Source organism: Morone saxatilis, unplaced genomic scaffold, assembly GCF_004916995.1.
Source record: "Morone saxatilis isolate NCDOM2014 unplaced genomic scaffold, NCSU_SB_2.0 Contig21, whole genome shotgun sequence".
In the NCBI taxonomy this organism is placed as follows: domain Eukaryota; kingdom Metazoa; phylum Chordata; class Actinopteri; family Moronidae; genus Morone; species Morone saxatilis.
In genome coordinates, this window is record NW_023339774.1 from 263,381 (window position 1) to 284,449 (window position 21,069).

The 21,069-nt window shown below is 41.1% G+C and overlaps 1 protein-coding gene across 1 annotated transcript in view; it reads right to left on the minus strand.

Moving 5' to 3' along the window:
* Positions 1-21,069, minus strand: part of tln1 (talin 1) — a 52,912-nt gene that overhangs the window by 25,127 nt on the left and 6,716 nt on the right. The window contains 33 exon segments of the mRNA XM_035668222.1: positions 1,504-1,685; positions 1,878-2,018; positions 2,339-2,500; positions 2,629-2,772; positions 3,019-3,141; positions 4,340-4,429; positions 4,651-4,744; positions 4,831-4,970; positions 5,639-5,836; positions 6,413-6,532; positions 6,885-7,093; positions 8,247-8,349; positions 8,500-8,628; positions 8,756-8,890; positions 9,822-9,935; positions 10,204-10,317; positions 10,407-10,535; positions 10,653-10,819; positions 11,264-11,558; positions 11,702-11,869; positions 13,817-13,915; positions 13,994-14,202; positions 14,446-14,554; positions 14,665-14,778; positions 15,638-15,818; positions 16,332-16,408; positions 16,971-17,072; positions 18,065-18,220; positions 18,829-18,933; positions 19,176-19,236; positions 19,342-19,497; positions 20,533-20,603; positions 20,606-20,644. Of these exon segments, the coding sequence (XP_035524115.1) occupies positions 1,504-1,685; positions 1,878-2,018; positions 2,339-2,500; positions 2,629-2,772; positions 3,019-3,141; positions 4,340-4,429; positions 4,651-4,744; positions 4,831-4,970; positions 5,639-5,836; positions 6,413-6,532; positions 6,885-7,093; positions 8,247-8,349; positions 8,500-8,628; positions 8,756-8,890; positions 9,822-9,935; positions 10,204-10,317; positions 10,407-10,535; positions 10,653-10,819; positions 11,264-11,558; positions 11,702-11,869; positions 13,817-13,915; positions 13,994-14,202; positions 14,446-14,554; positions 14,665-14,778; positions 15,638-15,818; positions 16,332-16,408; positions 16,971-17,072; positions 18,065-18,220; positions 18,829-18,933; positions 19,176-19,236; positions 19,342-19,497; positions 20,533-20,603; positions 20,606-20,644 (4,436 nt within the window).

Here is a 21,069-nt window from a genome sequence, read left to right on the forward strand (position 1 = left end):
GTCAGCGGACATTTAGACATATTATTTAGTCCTGTAATATAGGCCAGCATACGATGAGAGAGAGGGGAGAGAGCAACCGAATTCTCTGCACCCTCCTCTGTGTGAAAAGTCTCATATGCGTCTAGCGGAAATGTCGCTCCGCTCCCTGATCTCTGGAGGTAGCTATCAGGACGCCATTATTTTTTAACCGGTCCTACAGTGTGAACGGAAAGCGCGTCTGTCCTCCTGTCCGTCCTCCCGCCTGTCCTAGCCGACTTCTTGGTACGTGTCTGCGCCGAAAAACACGTCGCGTCACCGGCGAAAAACTCGAGAGTGTTAAAACTGATTCTCCGGTCTTGAGAGTGAGGATTCAGTTTACTGCTGTGTATGTGATGGGGCGGGTCTAGGTGGGAGGGCGTAGCGGGTAATTGTGCGCGGAAGTGGAGAGTGAAAGACGGCTGAACTTTGCGTATCGGCCGAGAGGTGTTGGCGGTGGCGTCATGTTGATCTCAATCATACACATAATAACAGCATCCATCATGATGTATAAACGGTCCGCGCGTTTAGATTTGACAGGGGAGACAACTGGAAACACCTCAACACGGTGACTCTGCAGTGATTGCTCTGGTGCGCAACGGGCTATTGGTGGCTATCGGGTGGCAATGCTAGCGGATTCAGAAAATCATTTATGAAATATTTATTACTCTGTGGTTAGTTTCCAAACAAAGCTGCACACCCTTAAACCAGCACAGCAGCATGGTTGAAACTCTCAGTCAGTCTTTGATCCTACGGCAGAAATGTTTTTGGAGCCCAGACACACACACAGGGACAGAAGACAGGACAGACAGACAGAAGACAACAGACAGACAGACTATAGGACAACAACAGGACAAACTAAACAACAGAGGCCAACCGACCCGCGGAGATTTTACAAGAGAGTGTAGATATATTACATTGTAGACATGGTCCCACCTTCAAACACAACCTCATTTGGCCATCCATGAAAAAGCTACTTAACCTCACACTTTTCTATAGCAATACATACTTCCTACGGGCACTGCACTAGTTGTTTAACTTTTCCAACTGGTCAGGTTGAAATAAAAACTCAAACAGTCCAGAATTATTTCATCATTATGGGAGTGATCTGATTTTATGATAGATGTGGCATGAGAAGTAGGAGGTGTGCAAGCTATCGCCTGCAGCTCTTCCTCTAACAGCTCACTGTGGCTGTTTCTTCTGGTTCCATTACTCCCTGCAATATTTCAGAGTGATCCAATGTTACGCCAGTTAAATGCTTTTTAATGTGCGTCAGGTCAATACAGTGGGTTTCTCTCAGCACCCAGATCACCTTCCTGCCTCCCTGCTAACAGAGCTAGAAAAGACACAATAAATGTGGAGCTGGAATGGACTGTGCTAAGTGTGGAACTACCAATTAATCTATGTCAGTGTAGGAGATGAGCCCTGCATCCGTCATAGAATGTGGGAGGCAGTCCAGTCAGAAGTAGTCGCAGCAGTAGAGTTTACCTCATGTTGGTGATAAGTTTCTTGATGGAGTCAGACACAGTCCTGGAGTGTCCAGCCAGCACTGACCATTTGGGGGGGTCTTTGGGATTTACAGCCAGAGAGCGGGCAGTCTGGATCAGGCCGGTCGAGCTCTCAAGCATCATCTTTGCTGCAGCCACAATGGGCTCCATGGCTGCATGACCCTGAGGAAGGTAAGTGGAAATGAGCACATCAGTTTCTTAATGTAATTGGTGACCTCCAGGTATACACCCTTAATAGTGCTTCCTCTTACTGACCCAACTGAATTATTTAACATAAGAGCAGAGAGTTAAATATCATTGTCAGATGATGCTCTCAATGAATTTCTGATTGAATCTGTTTAGGTGAGGGCCTACCTCAGGGCTGATCTGAGCAGGAATGCTGGCGAACTCTGGGTTGGAGGCGAAGGCAGTCAGGTTGTCAACAGCTTCTATCAGAGGACCAGTGGCAGCCTTACACTTCTCTCTGTTCTCCTGGTTAAAGGCTCCATCCAAAGCCTGCACAGGGAACAGGGCATGGTATCCACGATTACACAGATTGTATCCATTGGTTCATTTGTTGGCTGGCATTGCAGCTAGCTGGCTAACCTTAGCTTGTTTGCTTGCTATGTCATCACTAGCAAAATACTATCTTGAGTGGATATGTTAGTTGGCTAATGTTAGCTTGACTTCCCCAGCTAATGTGATCCATGAAACTAACGTATGTATTATGAAAAAAGGTTAGGGTTGTTGACTGCAGTTCACAACTTCACAATTTTTTCTGAAAGTTGCATATCGCCTTTAATTGATGATAAATTTGAAAGACGTGTACTACAAACCTTTATGGACTTGACCAGGTTGGCAGTGGTGTTGGCCACCTCTTTGGCTGACTGGACAAACTGCCTCTTGGCAACAGGGTTTGGAGTTTTGGAGGAGGCCAGACGGCAGGCGTTACACAATGCAGAGGTGTGTTTCGCCACAATAGTGGCAGCAGAGAGCACCTGAGCAGAGAAACAGTGCACAGAGGTGAATCGAGAATGTTATCAACCACATTAAGACTAATCAAGACATAGAAGACTGATGATAAAACTGACCTTTAGTGCGATGTTGCAGAGAGGTCAGCACATACCTGAGATTGGGTGCAGGCTGGGTCCACCAGGTTCTGGCAGGCCATCTGAATTGACTGATTAGCCCGGGCAAACTGAGCGGGGTCCACAAGGCCTTTCTGACCTGCTGTACTGTTGGGGTCTGATACTCCCACCAGATAGGCAGCCTAGGGACATCAAATGGTAAATGGACTGTACTTGTATACACTGCATGCCTCGCTCTACCTCTGTGCCATAGCCGCTTTGATCAACAGATCACTGATCAGTTACATTGTAAGAATCACAAAAGCACGTCTTACAAACACAACCAAAACGCTCTCATTGCCAGCCTACTCAATATGTCTCTGAGTTGATGTCTCTAAATAGTCTCAGACCAATGCAATATTAAAGTAACATTCAGTAATGATTTTTACCTGTGCAGCTGCTTCAGTAAGACCACACAGGGCTTTGGAGCCAGCACTGACTGAATCACCAAACTCTGGTAGGTTAGAGTTCTTGGCATTGTGGGAGATGCCAGCCATGGACTCACCAAGGACCTGTCAGGGACACCAGAATTTCATATTAGTGGACAACCCGCTCTACCTCTGAGCCACAGCCGCCACCACTGATTATACTGGGATAAACAAAAACTCAACAGAAAAGTAATCACTGAAAAATGCATAACCATAACAGATAACTCGACTTAAAACGTAAGTTATGGGTATCAAACCTCAATACTGTATTGGTAATGACTTAATTGTGTCAGTAGCACACAGTATTTAAAAACTGTCAAGTACTGAAAGCATTTCATTTATTATCTTGTTTACTTCATAAATAAAACAATTATGAATAAAAAATATTTTTTATTTAAACAGTTCTGCTTGCATGTAGGCAAATTTAACATTTGGGAAGTTTGACTTCTTTTGCCAAATGAAAAGAAGTGTAGAAATATAAATACATGTCAAAGTAGGTTTTGGTATCAGTAATATAACTCGGCTATTGTATTAGTCACTGTGAGAAATGGACAGAATGTTTAAAAGGCGATGTCTGCAAAGGAGAACAACTGACCCTTCTTAAGTCCCGCCCCATTTTGCTCTGTGCTCCAATAACAGTTGAGCAAGCCTCGGCCAGAACCTCTGTTAGCTTTACATAGATATGCTATATGTCTATGTTGAAAAAAAGTGACATATTGTCACAGCTAATGTTAGCTAATGTCAACAAAAATTAGCTAACTATTACAATTTATGTAAATTAGCTTGCAAGTAAGCTAGCGTTCTACTAATATATATATCACTTTTATCTTTTAGCCATCTTCAAAATGTGGTTGTCTTTTCAACATAGATTAGCACAGAGCAAAAAGGGCCAGGACTTAGGAGGGGACAATTTTACTCTGTTCCTCTTTATCAACAAAAATCAACAACTGCTGATGAACTCAACACAACTAACTAAACCTAATAATAAACATAAACAGTCTCAGAAATGCCTATAATTAGTGCCATAGAGACTTATTAAGTTATTAGAAAATAAAGTGTTATGTAACTTCAGCATCTTCGGTACAGAAGGACAGCCCTTCCTCTTGAAAATAAATGTACATTTTAATGCAGTGAAACAGCGGCTATTGTAAGAGAAAGTAAACTGTTGTTGCTTTTCTACAACACACCTTTCACAAAGATGCAAAGAAATGAGAGGAGGGTGATCAAAGAAAAACAGCATGGGAAATAAATGATGGGAAGGTAGAAAAGCTGTATGTTCTACCTTTGAGTTCTCCATGACACTGTCGATGCAGTCAAAGTACGACAGCTCAGTGACGGCTTCTGTTGGGTTCTCCAGCATCCCCTTCACCGACTGCACACAGAAACAACATTCACGTACCTACACACCTTCAGCTGAATGTCGCATTACCGTTTTATAATTTTCTTTATTATTAATGATTTAAAAGTAATTTTCTCTGCGGACATGACAGGATCAATCATTGATATATAAACCAGTCCCAATAAGCTGCTCAAGAAAAAAACATCATGTATGGTTGTATAATGGTTGTATGATGGTTGCATGATGGTTGTTACCTCCAGCTCCCTGAGAGCATTGTCACACTCCTTCTGACCTGGAGCCTGCTGAGTGCACATGGTGATGATCTGGTTGATACTGTCTGTAACTGCCCTGTGAACACAAAGGTTCAGAGATGTAAAAGACAGTAAAGACGGCTAGGCGGTTAAAAAAAAGAGAGCGAGGGACATGTTTGTTACCGAGCTGCAGCTGCTAGCTGGTTCTTGAGGTTGGGGGAGCTGGGATCGGTGGAAAGGGCTTTGGCTGCCAGCAGCAGCTTGCTGGATGACATGGAGATTGTTTTTAGGTTGGACACCACCTGTGTCTGATCTTCTTTAGACTAGAAGAGAGGAGGAGGAAGGTATGTAGAGAATTTAAGAAACTTTACAGTTATAACAACTGCTTACCCAAATAAATTGATTATGCCTCAAACTGACTCATGACCACTTATCCTGATGACATGGCATGTTCCTTCATTACCAATTACATACATTTTGACTAAATCCCTTATACACCGCCCTGCTTCCCCAAATATTCACTAGAGCACCAATCCGTTGCTGAAAGTCCTGTTTGAGTAATGTTTGCCAAACACTACAGTGTCCAGCTGTTTTAAGAAATTACTGAGCCTTTCACCTAAATTAAACTATACATTTGTCAGCAGTTTATAAAGATTTACATCTTCAGTAAGAGCCCAAATTTTGATTGTTGAGAAAAAGACAACACTGAATATCTGTAAGCACATATACAGGAAAATATATACAAAACTGATCATGAAGTAGTGAGTTCATTCACTTGTCACTTAAATTCCTATTTATACAGGTTTTCTTTGATTTGTTTTGAAGCTGCTGAGGATAAGTTAGCTTTGATTTGATTTGATGCTGAGTGAATCAGAGGGGTCACTGCAGTTCCAGTTCAAAAGCAGTTTCACTTCTCCCTTTGGTTGAAAGTTAAAATCCTGTTTCGCTTCCAGCCAGCATCACTTATGTATGAGTATTCTCTCATACTGACCTGGGATGTTCCGGCCATGTCAACACCAGCCTCCAGGAAGTTGCTGAAGTCCTGTCCAAACTTGCTGGTGGCCCTGGCCAGGTCCTGGGTAGTCCCCCTGGACGCCTGAACCACCTCGTTGGCTGACTGGTTCAGACCAGCCGCCACCTCGTTGAGCTGAGCCTGAACCTCCTGGAAGCTTCTTCCACTGGATGGGAACTACAGAGGAAAGAGGAGAAAAATGAGCAAATAGCAACATGGCAGCATCTGAAAAATTGAAATAAAAACGTAGGTGGCTGCTGGCAAATTGTTCTCAGAAGTAAGAATGCATGTTTGTATGAAACATACAGCCTTTCCATTTATGTTTTTGGCTAAAGAAATAATAAAGAGAAGATTTTTAACATTTAGAAATTGTTTGCGTTGTTAATGATTCAGTCAATTTCTATACAAACTACCGTTACTATTATGAATATGAATATTACTAGTCCATGTCTAAAAATGCCTTTTACAGTCCTGATAGAAACTTCAGTATGTGGAGGTTGAAAGCTACATATTTTTTTAAATTTTAACCATGTATGGAAATGAAATTTATGCAGCTTTAGTTATTTTTTTTGGGCCACTTGGGGGAGGCGGAACAAGATGAAAACACAACATCGACATGTCATCACCAATAAAAGTTGTTGTTTGTTAGCAAAAACAGTTGCGTATGTACACATTCTGCAGACTTGGAGCAACAACATTCACCCCACCTCTGTTGATAGATCAGAAACCCTAACCCATATCTATTTCACTTACAGAATCCGCTAGGAGTGTCTTGCTGGCTTCACCCACAGTGCGGATAGCATTGTCCACATCCCTCTGGCCAGGAAGGCAGTTCACGCACCTGTTCAGGGCCTGAGACACTGCCTTAGCCACCTACACACACAAACACAAACACACGCACACAGACAATGTGTAATGTTGATACCCAAGTCAGATACATTTCATGTCTCTGCAAATTCATTTTCATCATGACTGAGTCATTGTCTTATCACTAGCCAGCTAACAGTCTCATTTCACAAACAGTTCATGTGACTACTTGCCAAAACTAATCCTTTCATGCACAGCACAGGTTAGCTCATCAGCTAATCATGGTAGCAACAGTAGTTAGCTTACCAGTTAGACACAGTACTCTATTTACTGTAGTACTACATGAAATATAATGGAACTATCAGTGAAGAAGAAACTGTAGTATCTTTCCCTCCCTGTCCCTCAGTCTGTGTCTGACCTGGGCCAGCCTCTGCTGACTCTCTGCATCGCCTGGCTTGGCAATGGCCCTCTTGGTTTCTTCGATCAGGTTGGCGGACTTATCCATGACATCACCGGCACAGTCCAGCATGGCGTTACGCGCTGATGAGTCGCCTGTGGTGGCACCAACTCCTCTGGCAGCTGAGGCCAAAGACTTCAGAGCCTGGGCTATGTCTCTGGCTGCCATGCCTGGATCCAACAGGAGAGAGGAGAGGAACTTGATGAATACCACATGAATGCAAGTGCTACTATGGGGACCGTAATTAATAAAAATTAACTACAAATAAATAAATAAATAAAACACATTACGAAACAAATAACCATATGGATAAATCCTGACAAAACACATCATACAACACATTATTAAATCTCATATTTCATTCTGCTTCTAAAAGTTATGGCAGCAAATTGTGTCCAGAGATGGCTCATTCAGACCAAAGCAACAGCCAATCATATATGCAGCACTGTTTGTCTTGACTGACAGAAAAAGACTGAGATAATAAATGGCATTATGAAATTATTGGTCTTTACATAAGTAAAAACAGACTTTAGACATTTTGAAATAAATGAATGAAAATAAAAAGTGACCTGCAATAAACTATTTGATAATTAGAAGTTTACAAAAATATATATGAACATAGTTATATTATGTTTGTTGTCTGAATTTATTCATACATTTTTTTTATTATGTACAACCTGGCACAAGCAGTCAGCATGTGTTTTTACATTTCTTATTTTAGTTTATTTTACAGGTGCTAAAAAATATTTTTTATTGTTACACTTTTAATTTCTAACATTTTGGTTGCAGTAGTTTATAGCTACCTTTACATATCAATATTTTTGTGGCAACACCAAGTGGCTGCAAATGAACTTGAGGCTGGCTCCAAAAGTGACTCAGTCTCCATAAGACCCCATATTAAAAAGCCCAACTTTACAGCAGAAATAAACAGTTAATGACAACTGTACATTTAAATTATATAAAGGCTTAAAGTTATGCATAATTAAGGCCATTGCTGGAGTGACTGGTGGGTGCCATTACAGGCGGTTGTTTTCAGCGTTCCACCGATTTGCTCACTTTTGGATTTGCTGGGAGTCTGTGGAGTCTGGACTGCCAAGATGGCGATGGCCAGAGCCGACAACACTGAGCTTAACAACAGCTCTTCAGAAACCTATGGGTGACGTCACAGAGACTACGTCCATTTCTAATTATGCACTCTACAGTCAAAGCAAACTCAGACTGGTATATTGTAAACATTTCTGGATGTGACGTGATGATCAAAACAGAAGAGTGACATTTAATTCTCCGTTGTCTCTTGTCTAGGCATGTTAATGTTAAACCCACCTGTGTAGTTCTCATTGCCCTGGGTGGCCTCACTCAGCAGCTGGGCGATGGCTGAGCTCACAGCCTTGGTGCTTGTACCCAGATCCTGGGAGCATTTCTCAAGCTGAACAACACAGAAAAAACCCTGTTATTCATACTGTTCTATATACATTTCTTCAATGTGTCTATTTGGTAATCTGTAAAATTAGGCTTATTTCATGATTTGGCGCAACCTGATAAGGAATAAAAATTGTGCTGTATGTGTGCGTTTCACCGTCTCTCCTGGCAGGGGTTTGAGTTTGCCCTCCTCAGCTGAACTCTTGGCCTCCTTCATGTCTTTCTCCAGATCTCTCACCATTGACAAAGCGTTGTCTATCTCCAACGGGCCGCACGCTTCCTGAGCCTGCACGGACACACACATATGCACAATGTGTTGCTACAAGTAAAGGTAAGGTAAGGTTCTGTGATTGTGTTAGTGACTGTTGGTGAGTCATAAAGACAGTATAATAAAGAATGTTGATGGGTAGTACCTTCTGTGAGGCAGTGCGGAGCTCAGCCAAAGCACTGGCCAGGTTCTTAGCACACTGGCTAAGCTGCATGGCTGAAGCCTGGTCACTGATGGTGGGAACTGTGGCCTTGGAGGCTGTAACCATCTTAGCACCAGGCTGGTAGAGGAGAGGAAGAGACAGACTGGTAGCACTGGGTTTCATTTAAACAAGATTAACTCCACTATATGAGCCTGGATGCTTTAGCAAGAGAGCTAAACCAAGAATGGGTCTCAAACATCTTATATTTGGCCTAAATGTGGCATCACAGGTACAGTTAAAGAGTCATTAAAATCAAAAGGGGCTTAAATGATAAATGGACTGTACTTGTATAGCGACTTTTAAGACTTCCGACCACTCAAAGTGCTGTACACTACAGGCCACATTCACACCCATTGTGTTCATACACATTCACACATCAATGGCATAGCATTGAGATCAATTTGGGGTTCAGTATCTTGCTCAAGACACTTTGTCATGCAACGGGAGGAGTCGGGATCAAAGCGCCAACCTTCTGATTAGTGGATGACCCGCTCCACCTCCGGAGCCACAGTCATTATGTGAGAGTATGAAGTCACTGCACCTGAGTCAAGAACTTCCAGAATTGAGACGGAATTTAAATACTCTACAATATGATGTAATGTAACATCTAAATTTAATTTAATGGTAATCTAGCCATTGTTTCATATTGTTGACCATTTTCCCAAGCATGTTGATTTTTGAATGTGCCGTTTCAGGTGACTACCCAGATACTGATTGCAGAGACTTGAGGCTTGCTTGAGTTGGGCAATCCATCACGGTAGATATCATGTCTGCATTTTGACTTTTCAGTGTTGCATTATTGTTGTTTGGTAATGCAGTATCAGAACAGATCACATAACCTGTGTAACCACAAAACAGTATCTTAAAATACATATTTGTCGCTATATGTATCAGTGCTCTATCACCATTACTGAACTATACTGTTAGAAGTCTGCTGCCCTGTTACTGTACTACTATATAAAGTTGCTGCTGTTGACTAAGTGAATGAAGCTGGTGGTGGAACAGTCACCTGCAGGAAGTTCTGGCTGGCACTGATGAGGGCAAGCTGAGCACTGGGGCTGTCAGGCTGAGACTGGCTGCCTCTGACTCCCTGAACCAACTGAGGGATCTGCTCTGCCACCACCTGATGACACAACACACACACAATATGACTATTAGCTCACATTAAGAAATGTCACAAGAAACAAAAAACAAAATAACCAAAACGGTCAGAATGCCATTTAATCCTTTGCTTTGTATTCTATGTTTTTGAATATGAACTGGATGACTTTTTGTCATTTCTGCTGGACTTACAAACAAAATATATGAAAGGGGAATATGTAGGGAGTGAGATACTTTGAAGGGCTGTCTGTGCAATGTGCAGGCTGAAGCAGGTAGTGAGTATGTTATACCTTGCAGCTCTGGACGAGCTGCTGCTGGGCAGCCTGGTTCCTGTTGGAGGAGGCAGCATGCTGGGCAGCAGCTATGGTCTGAGTGGCTGCTGCTGCTGCCTGTTTGGCTGCATTCTTTCAGGAAACAGACATGTATCAGCTTCAAACACTGCTTGCATATGAAAAGCAACAAATAAAAAAGACTGTCCTGTAGTTTGTTTTACCTCTAGCTTGTTGACCAGACGTTTCTTAATGGCATTCTGTGCAGCAGCATTGGTGGCCATGCGGAGGCCTTCAGCTGCCTCTCGCAACTTCTGCTGCTGCTCCTCACTGTCAGGGTTTGCTGCTGCACCCTGGGGTGAAACACACACAGATCATTATACATTAAATGAACAGTCTAACAATGAAATGAAGAAGTCTGTTCATTGTGTTAAGCGCAGACATATGAAATAGAAAGACAAAAGGTAGACCTTGGCAGCCTCCACCATCTTTGCGGTGGCATCAGCCAGCAGCTTGGCGGCTGATAGCAGTTTGCGTGAGTTCTCCAGGTCTGACTCGCCCTCTGCATCCATCTTGATGGCGTTGACCAGATCAGACGTGGCTTGGGCAAGGATACGAGCCTGACGAACCATCTCACCTGGTGGGTTACACGAGAGGAAAAGGAAGAAAATAGAACATTTCAAATCCAAATTGGAGACAGCCCACATCTTTCTCAACGGGTGGACCATGTTCCGAGCCAACAGAGCGCAGGACAAGAGGAGTGTTTACAGTGATGATGCTTGGTGCTTAAACACAGTCAAACTGGATGGACACTGTTTATTTTTATGTGAAGATGAAACCATATTATCATCACTATCTTACGGCTGTTTACATTCTCCCGGATGCAAATTCAAAAAATGCACTGCAGAATGATTTTCTGGCTGTATACATGCATGTATATATGTATATATAAATAATATAAAATAAATACAAACAAAATAAAACAATATTTAAAGTTATTTAAATATGTCATTCTATTCTCGGAGACCATGAATATCCACAACACATTTATAGAAAAAAAAAAAAAAAGCCTTTCACCTACCAGCATCTCCCATTGAGCTGAAGATGTTCTCTGTGACATCCAGAATGCGGTCTGTGGCTTCTCCGTGGCGTCCAATAGGATGGCCTCCGCTGGCATATTGTTTGATATGTTGAAGCAGCTCATTGAGGGCCTGAGTGACACCTGTTGCAGCAACACCCACCTGTTTGAGGAGGCCCTCGTCATTGGTGGCCCCCTGTGATGCCTCCACACAGCCTTCTACAGACTTGGCCACCAGTTTGCCTGCCTCAATGAGCTGCTCCTGGCACACTGGGGAGCTGATGGTTGGAGCCACCACCTTGACAAGTGATAAGATACATTCACATACAATAGGAAAGTTCTGAACTTACTGCAACAAAACTGTTCTCCTCAGCTATAAGATGGAAAATACTACGCTCACTGTCCAGCTCTGAGTAGATGTCTCTCAGGTAGACTACTCACCCTGGTGCAGGCCACCAGCTGAGATGTGGACAGAGCACACTGAGTGGCTGCGGCGATGACGCGGTTCTGCTGTGCTGAGTCCTCTGTCTTCTGGGCAACGTTTTTAGCTCTGAGCACCAGAGCTGCTGCAGCGTTAGCCACAGCCTTAGCCAGCTGCATCAGCATGTCCTGTCAACGGCAAACACACACAGCCGTTAGCATTACTGACCTCTCTTTGATCATGCGTAAAGGAAGGACAGTGACTAATGAGAATGTGTTATAAAACAAAATGAATGCTTGAAATTACATAGATTTATGAAATTACTCACAAAACATAATTTTAAAAGAATAAATCCAGTGAAATGGCAGGGAAATTAAGTAAGAAGGAAAAAGAAAAAGTCTTGCAAAGTTTCAGTCTTTTAAGTGTGTAATTTCACTTTCACCAGCAGTGAAGAGATAGTAAGATACTGGTAGTCATTTCCAACTTAAGACAAATTACCAACTGATTTGACCAACAAAGATCGCTGCATGTCTTAAGGGCTGTCCACACAAATAACTATAACTATGAGTATCATAATGACAATGTGAGCATCCACGTCGATCAAAAGTTTCCTGCCACAAAACCTGGCTGAGGACATTGTTCTATATTGTCAGTTATTCATGGTTTCAGGTTGTAGGTTGTCCTCTTTACAAATACATGTTATTTTGTATAAAAGGATGGCAAAAAAGTAGTATTTTATACATTAAAAAGGAACAGGTTGTCCCAATAATGCCTCTAAAAAGCTGAAACAGGTGTGTTGTTTTAGCAAAACTATTCCTAAAACTTTAAAACAGAAACAGAAGTTCACAGCAGAAGGACAGCCCTTTACAGTGTAGTTGTGTTAAGGATGGTCACTTCATGGCCAGTATATGGCGAGGGAATGATTACATGATTACATTACAGCAACAATCAACTAAAAATGGGCATCTGAGTGTTGTATTAAGATGTTGATTAAGATAAACACTTTAACTTGAGAATAATTTATTTATGTAAATATGTTACACACAGAGCTTTTAACAGTACAATTATCAGCATCAATCAATGCTATGAGACTGACTGATGTGATCCATTAGAATGCAGGTATACACAACAGCAACTCCAGACACTGGGGCCTGTTGAGACATACTCTATGTGATACATTTTGTATGGGTGATTACAGATGATTCAAATTACCCCTGTCCCCACTGGGGACACATCTGATAGCAACTGGATTATGATTAATAGATTGAATTATAATTTTGCTGGAATGGATTACTTACTACCACCTTGCTGACTAACAATCAAATAGTTTTGATTGGCCTTTAAGAATGATGCATTTGTCTTAAGGACACATTTGTTACCATCATTTGACAATAAGAGGACACTCTCCTTCTGGCACCCCTGAAAGATCCTTTACCTAGACACTTTCAAATGTAGACATAAAACAAAGGGAACACAGGACACAGTTTTATAACACAGACAGAGACACTTGTCCTTATATGTTTTCTTATATTAACTTTCTCATTCTTTCAGGTATAAGAACTACCTGAGAATGTAGCTTCAGGGGAAAGTTCCTCAGGCAGTAATGTATTTATTAGGGAGTTGTTTTGTTAATGTTTATTTTACTTGACAATTGTTCATGTGCTCAATGTGGCACTTCAAAATCCATTTGAATAAATTAAATGGATGAAAAATAAGGGCTTTATTCATGCATACATTTTGAATAGCTGTAGTTGTATAAAGTTTATTGTATTCATTTCAAGCACTTTTCTTTAATATACTTCCATTACAAGAAAATTCTTGGTAGGTTAAGCTTAAAAGTCATCTTGGATAGCTCTTGAAAGTCAATTACAAATCAAGCCCTCCAGGAAGTTGCGAAGTTTCAGTCACAACAATGAATGCAAATTCGATCACTCCCGGTGAATTCTGAGCAACCTTGCAATTTTGTCTAATCATCACAACTTCACTGCAAATCTAACCAGTTACATGACATACTTTCTCTACATCACACATAAAGGATATTCTTTCTAGTGCTACACAGCAATTATTAAGTACCATCAAAAGCTAATGTGAAAATAAAAGCAACACTACATTAACCAAAGTTAAGATGGACATACCTGGAACTGTGGATCAGTGTCAGTCTCTCCAATGTGAGACAGCAACTCTCCACTGGCCTGGCCCACATTTCCTGCAGCTTGCAGCAGGTTCTGACGAGGCTAGAGACAAAAAATATTATAGACACAAAATAAAAAAATATGACATATTTACATCTCCCTTTAAGTTTGGCTGTGTACCTCGGTGTTTGCAGGCTGGGCGGTCTTCAGCATGTCAGAGACGGCACAGGCCAGGTTCTTGGCAGCTCCCAGCAGCTGTTGCCCATTTCCTCCTTCGTCATCCATGAGCGCTGCCAGTAGTTTAACACCCTTCGACATCTCTGTCAGGTTGGAGGAGATTGTAGTAACAGCACAGCCCACCGCTGTGTAGTCTGTCTCTGCTGGGTCACCTGAGGGAGGAAGGTAGAACTTACATCACAATGTGCATGTATGTGATTGGAAGGAAGTGAGAAAGTTATAAACAAAGTAAGAAGGAAGGAAGGAAGGAAGTAAGGAATAAAAAAAGAAAGAAGGAAGGGAGGAAAGAAGGAAGGAATAAAGTAAGAAGGAAGGAATAAACTAAGAAAGAAATAAGGAATAAAGAAAGGACAGACAGACAGACAGACAGACAGACAGACAGAGATAGACTCTACCTGCAGTGAGGTTGACCATGGACGCGGTGCCTGCTGTGATGGCATCCACCTGAGAATGAATCTCATGTTTGGATTCATCCATCTTGTTTTTGCGCCAGGCTTGGGATGCCTTGAATGAAGACAGAAAAATCCTCAGGTGACAAAGATCTACAATGGACTGCTCAATACTCATATCAGCTCTCAAACAAATCCTCTTGGACTCAGAATAAAGGAACTCACAGCGTCTGTTCCCAGTGGGGGCAGGGTATCAAAGCCATCCAGAGAGGCCTGGGCAGCCTGGACAGCCTGCATACTAGAGTTGATGGTTCCAGTCAGGGCTTGCTGTGCTGAAGTCTGTGGACACAAAAAGGTACTGTCACTAATATAAGATAAGTCAGGAGTTTTTTTTCGACTTCGAAGAAATAATGCATTTGTTGGCGACTATTTTGTGTGGTGGATCAATCCCCATTTGGTGCTTTAGTGAGTATTTGTGGCCTCAGGATGTGTGTAATTGTAATTTGTGGTAATGAAGGGACATGTCAGCCAGTGCAGCAGTGTGGCTCACTGATGAGTTTTTAATAGTTTTTTCGACAACAGTGGATACTTGTTAGTAGATGCATTTACTGTTGTTTTGGATCCGCACATGGGATTTTTTGATAGTGTGAAAACAGAAAAAAAGAGCTCGATCTCGCAATTCTGTGAAAAAATTCTTTAACATTGTGACTTTACTCTCAGAATAGACTCAAGGCTCAGAGTTTGAGTTTGATATAAATCTGACTTCATTCTAAACTTTACAACATTCATCCTTTTCCCATTCAGACCCAACTCTCCTCCATACTATTAGTATGTTAACATACCATCAGTAAAATATTAATTTTGTTACTGTAAAAAAAATATGTAAAAAGACTGCTGGCCTGCACCCATAAATGTATTCTGCATTGTGCTTGTTAAATAAAACATGAAAATGATTGCCTTCAATATAAGATATTATATGACACGATTTTATATTGTATATGATATATAATCCACACAGGTTAGGTACTCGGCCCACTGCTCTTTTCAAATGCATCATAGGTTTCATGACACATCTGTAAACTTGTTATATCTAAGTTCTTACGGGTACGGAACAGATACAGAACATTACGATCACAGTTTGTTTTGAGTCTCATTCTGCCAGTTAAAGCCTTTTGTGATGTTTGTCTTTTTTTTTTACCAGTGGAGGCATGTGTCCTCGGTGCATCTGTCCACTAGTGATGTGCTGCTTGGCCTGAGGCATGGAGCCCATCTGGAAGCTCTCTGGGCCTCCAGCTCCTGAACGCATGATTGCTGGCAGTGCCACTGAGCCCGTCTCCACCTTGCCCACCTTGTTGAACTGCTGCTGCAGGACTGTGGACCTGGAGTGGTGTGGTTAGAAAGAAAAAGAACAGGAAATGCAGGGGGAGTGTGGTAGCGTTTTTATCAACTATCTCTCTGGAGTATAACAACTAGACAGTAGAGGGGCACTGTTTAGAGAAACTGACAAATATGTTTTAAATAGGGCTGCACGATATGGTAAAAAAGTCATATTCTGATTATTTTTGACAGATATTGTGATATGATTCATGATTAGTACGAATGATATATTTTGATCATCACAATTTTCATTTTCACTGAAAAAAAAAAAAAAATTAAATCATGATGATGTGACATTTGTTGAACAAACAAACAAAGATTTGTAGACCAGGGCATCCCTACAGCACTACAGTACTTCATTATAATGCTGTTTGTCACATAGTTTGCATATTGCACTTGTGATTTGATAATATTTCGATTACCGGGCAGCCCTGGTTTTAACCTACTACTATTTACTGGTTACCAAATGTTTGATATCTGTAAATGCTAAATACTATAGTATAAGCAGTACTTACTTTTTGGGTGACACAGAGTCTTCCAGCATGGTTGACTCTTCATCTCCCTCCAAGCCAAAATGGTCTTTGCTCTTTTTCTGTTGAATGACAGTAATGACATCAGTGGTAACACACTCGACCATACAAAATGTTATTTTAAAGAAATCCTGAGCTAACAAAGGTTGGCCATTAGACAGGCTAAAAAAGCTGTATGGTTAATTTAAGACAGCGCAGATTTAATCTCTTATAACAAAATGCATATATTTAAATAAATCAATAAACAATCAATAAACACATTTAAGCAAAGTAGATTTATAGTTAAAAACACAAGAACAGAAGTTGAATAAAGCATCCTTTCCTTGCTTACACAGTACACAGGTTGATCAATATAACTTCTGTATGGGTTTACATGGACACTGTCACCTTGCTGTCTCTATGGCTGTTCACTTACTTGCCATTAAAATAAAAATACATCACCTACATGCATTTAAAGCAACTGTTTCTCTATAATAAGGAATCCACCAATGTCACCTGCCGCAGATAAAGAATATCTAAAGGTAAAACAAAAAAAATCTAAAAAAACAAGTAAGTAGTATGACCTAAATTAAAACATTTTACCATTGTAAAGTTTTAAGTCAGTCCCATATTAATGACTCTTACCTTTTTAAGGATGATGTCGATGTAACCGGCAATAAGCTGAGCTATCTGCTCTCCCTCAGTGGTCTGCACGGAGTAGTAACCATCCTGGTAGTCTCCAAAGTCCTGAAAGCAGAACAAAAAACAATCTTGGGTCAAAAGATTAACATATGGAAAGGGTTTAAGGGACTTAAGATGCTGATCATGACCAATAACATCCTCGTTCTGAGTCCAGCTGGGGACGTTTGTTGTTGATCTCTCTCCCTTAATATAAATAAAAAATATACATTACATATATAAACACACACAATAGTTTGAAATTACATTGCATTGGGTTCTTCTCATGTTTCCTTGTTTTCCTTGCCTGCATCTCTTCCTCGTGTCTCAGCCCCTCCCATGTGAGACGCAAGGAAGAGAGGCAAAGAAAAGTTTATGTGAGACAGAAATCTAGGAAACGCCTTTTCCTTTGTCCCATCATCTCAAGCGTCATTGGTTTCTGATGACGACAGCTCACAGATTACAGCAGGTTCAGTTGTCTGTAGCCTGCAGGTGTTAACAGCTCTGCATGTCTATACTATAAGGAGTGTTTGTACATATGTGTGATGTACTGTCCAAATGATAATGACACACAATTACAAGTTAAATGGCTGCATGGAATAGCATTTAGGAGTGTAAATCTATTGCTCATAGTTACTCGAATTTTCCAATTAAGTGAATGCAAAATGCTGGATTAAGGCATGTACACTATATTTTGGCAATGGATTGAGGTACAGAATAGCTGATTCTTCTGAGAGCTGAATGAAGCCTGGGGGAGAGGCAGGTTACTACCTGAAAAAAATATTTCAACATATTGCTTAAAGACAAACATTTTTAAACCTTGAGACATTTTGATTTATCTTTAAAATGTAGCTGGTAACATTTAGGTCTGAGTTCCTAACTACACCACAATTTCTGACTTGGTTTTCATTTTCCAGTCAGAGAGAATCAAGGTGAGGGTTAGTGTACATTGCGGCATAAGGCGTCCTGGTAAGGGTTGAAGGGTTGAACTGAGAGCTCTAATACAGTTCGGAAGCAGCTCAGGGTCAATGATATGTTCTGTCTTTCCATGAAGAACTCACCAGGGTGAAGCTCTTGGGTGAGGCAGCCCAGCGTTTGATGTTGGTCAGGCTCCACTCCTGGATCACCTCCTTGGTCTTCTCGTCCACCCTCATCACACTCTCCTTGGTGATACCCAGCAGACGAGGCACCAGCTTGTTCTTGCCCTTCATTTTCTCCTGCAGGATGTTTGAGGAAAAGTTAGAATGTCCTTACAGGAAATAAACCAGCAATGTTAATGCATTTAACTTTGTAATACAGCCGAGACGGAGGTCCAAACTCCTGGCCATTATGGACAACCCCTCCCATCCCCTACATTACAGTGTGGCAGAGCAGAGAAGCTCCTTTAACAACAGACTATTACAACTACATAGCACTAAGGAGTGCTATAGGATGTCAGATGTCTATTTTTGTTTATTTATTTATTTATTTATCTATTTATTTTTCTTAAAGATGTTTACTTATTGTTTTTTTTATTCCTTGTTATTTATTTCATTTTAACTTTAAATGTGAACTGCTGTAACACCTAATTCCCCCCTGGGGATCAATAAAGTACCTACCTACCTACCAACCTATCAACCTACCTACCTACATGTCTGCAAAACACATCCACACCGTGCAAACGACAGATCCTATATTCCGTGGACTGAAGCTTGTGTATAATTAACTACAGGGTTCCTACAGAGTTTAAAATTAACAATCGGGTTTCCCTTTTTTTTTTGGATAACGTGTCAGGCCACACTGCAATCTGTCAAACTGAAATGTCGAGTGATACATTTGATCTCACCTTGACGAGAAAGAACGACACTCCGTAGGTTTTCAGAGACCTGGCCAGCTTCACATAGCTGACTTTGGCCTCGATCTCGGTCATGTTCTGACAGTTTTTGTGTGCCTGCAGAGACGAGACAAACAATCAGAAGAATACAGTATATATACTTAGTGTGGCATTAAGTAAGCAACCCCATCTTTCTTATATTTGTTGTATCTAATGATTTATGGACATTTGTGATGTTATATATGCGTTGTCTGCATAAAACAGTATATCCTGTTTTAAGTTAGACTGTTACATGGATGTGGTACAGATATCACAGTACACAGTGTGTACACTGTATCTCAACACAGTCCACTCCTTACCTGGAAGATCTTTCTCTCTCCTTTGTTCTTGATGTACTCTTTTGGAAGGAACTCCTTTAAACTGAGGAGGAAACAGATCAACTAGAATCAAACAAGCCTCGGGACAATTTCAAGAAGACAAATCAAAACAGAAATGTCAAAGAAAAATCAGATGAGACGAACTCACTCTAAAAATCCAGCCTTGTGTTTGGACTCGTTGTGGTCGCCAAACTGAATCTGACACTGATAGCCAGCAAACTCACAGGCCTTGTCAAAGGAGACTGGATGAGATCCATTCAGAATGTCATCACGGGCCTGTTCACACAGACACACAAACATCAATCTTCAGAATGTCATCCAACATCAATCCGGAGAAAAAAACCCAACAATAATGAGAACAGTATCAGTTTCAAAAACAACCTGAGCAGTACTACCATGGAGAATACTGCTGTTTTCAGCTGTTACATGGCTACTCCTTTCTGAAGAACATTTATTCCAAGGTTAACAGAGATAGTGCCAGTTAGGGATGTCACAAGAACCGATACTTTGGTATTAAGTCAATGCCAAAAGTAAGAAAACTTGTCACTTGTTTTTCTACAGTACCGTAGGAACATGATGTAATTCTGCCAAAACTGACGGGGAAGCATATACGCCTACATGTATTCTAGTCTGCAGTCACTAGCACAGAAGAACAACACATTCAAGATGGTATCAAGTGCAGCTGCAGCAACAGCTCCACCTGACTCGTCAAAAAGAAAACCAGTAAAACTGTTTTCACATATGAACTCAGAACAACGTCCTGAGAATCAGGTTGGGACAATGTCCGAGTTTGCCCCCTCACACATAAGGAAATTGTTTGTGTCAGACGGGTTCTCATATATTGGAAATATTAGGCGAAAGGTTGCAGCGGCAGAGCGTGCTGGAGGAGGACGACGACTTATCTATGCTGACTGTTTTTTGCATTGATATCAATACAAACCATTATAGCTGTGATAGAAAAAGAGGGCAGTGCAACTTAAAAGAGACGCTTCATGGTGTGCTGGGATTTTACAACTGAACTATGAGCAAGACGCAAAAACTATGTGGAAATATGATGTTTTCACATGTCATGGAACAGTTTATATTTATAAGGAAAACACTACTGCCAGGCTTAATTTTCGTGAATTTAAAGAACCTGAAACCTTTGGCAATTTTAGCATACTACATCGGAATAAAAAACAACCACTTGATTTGGATTAATTGCTTGATTAGTTTTGTTGTTTGTTCGTTTTTTTGTTAAAAAAAAAAACCCTTTATGGTATGGGAATTACGAGATTTATTCAGGTTCTACGTGACGCAGTTTGTGTACCGTACGTAGAGGTACGGTTTAAGCCTGGACGGGGGTCTTTCTTGGAGTCCACGTTCTGGCTCTGACTTGTTTAGAAAGAACTTTCTTTTCCTCAGGAGCAAACATCTCGTGTCTCCTCCACACCTTGCTTTCCCCAGCGTTCCTGCCATGGGTTCACAACAGTTTTCACTGGTGGGGGACAACACAGATTAATCAACCAGATAAAGCTCCTGTACTCTCTGGTTTTGGAACTGACCTTCCCCAACACTTATTACTTATATGTTTTAAATGAACCTGAACTTGTTATAGCGCCATTTTCTAGTCTTCTTGACCACTTCCAAAGCGCTTTTTTTACACTTACATTGCCACATTCGCTCCTTCACTATACATTCATACAGTGTTGGCAAAGTCCTAACAGAACTAACTTATTTCATGCACATTCAGACACTGATGACACAGAGATTTGATGTTCGTAACTTGCTCCAAACTTTCGATATCAGGGATCGAAACAACACTTCCGATAGGGACGACCTGTTTACTCTGAGGTATTCATTTCATAACAGAAGTTCTAATCTCAGCGACACTTTT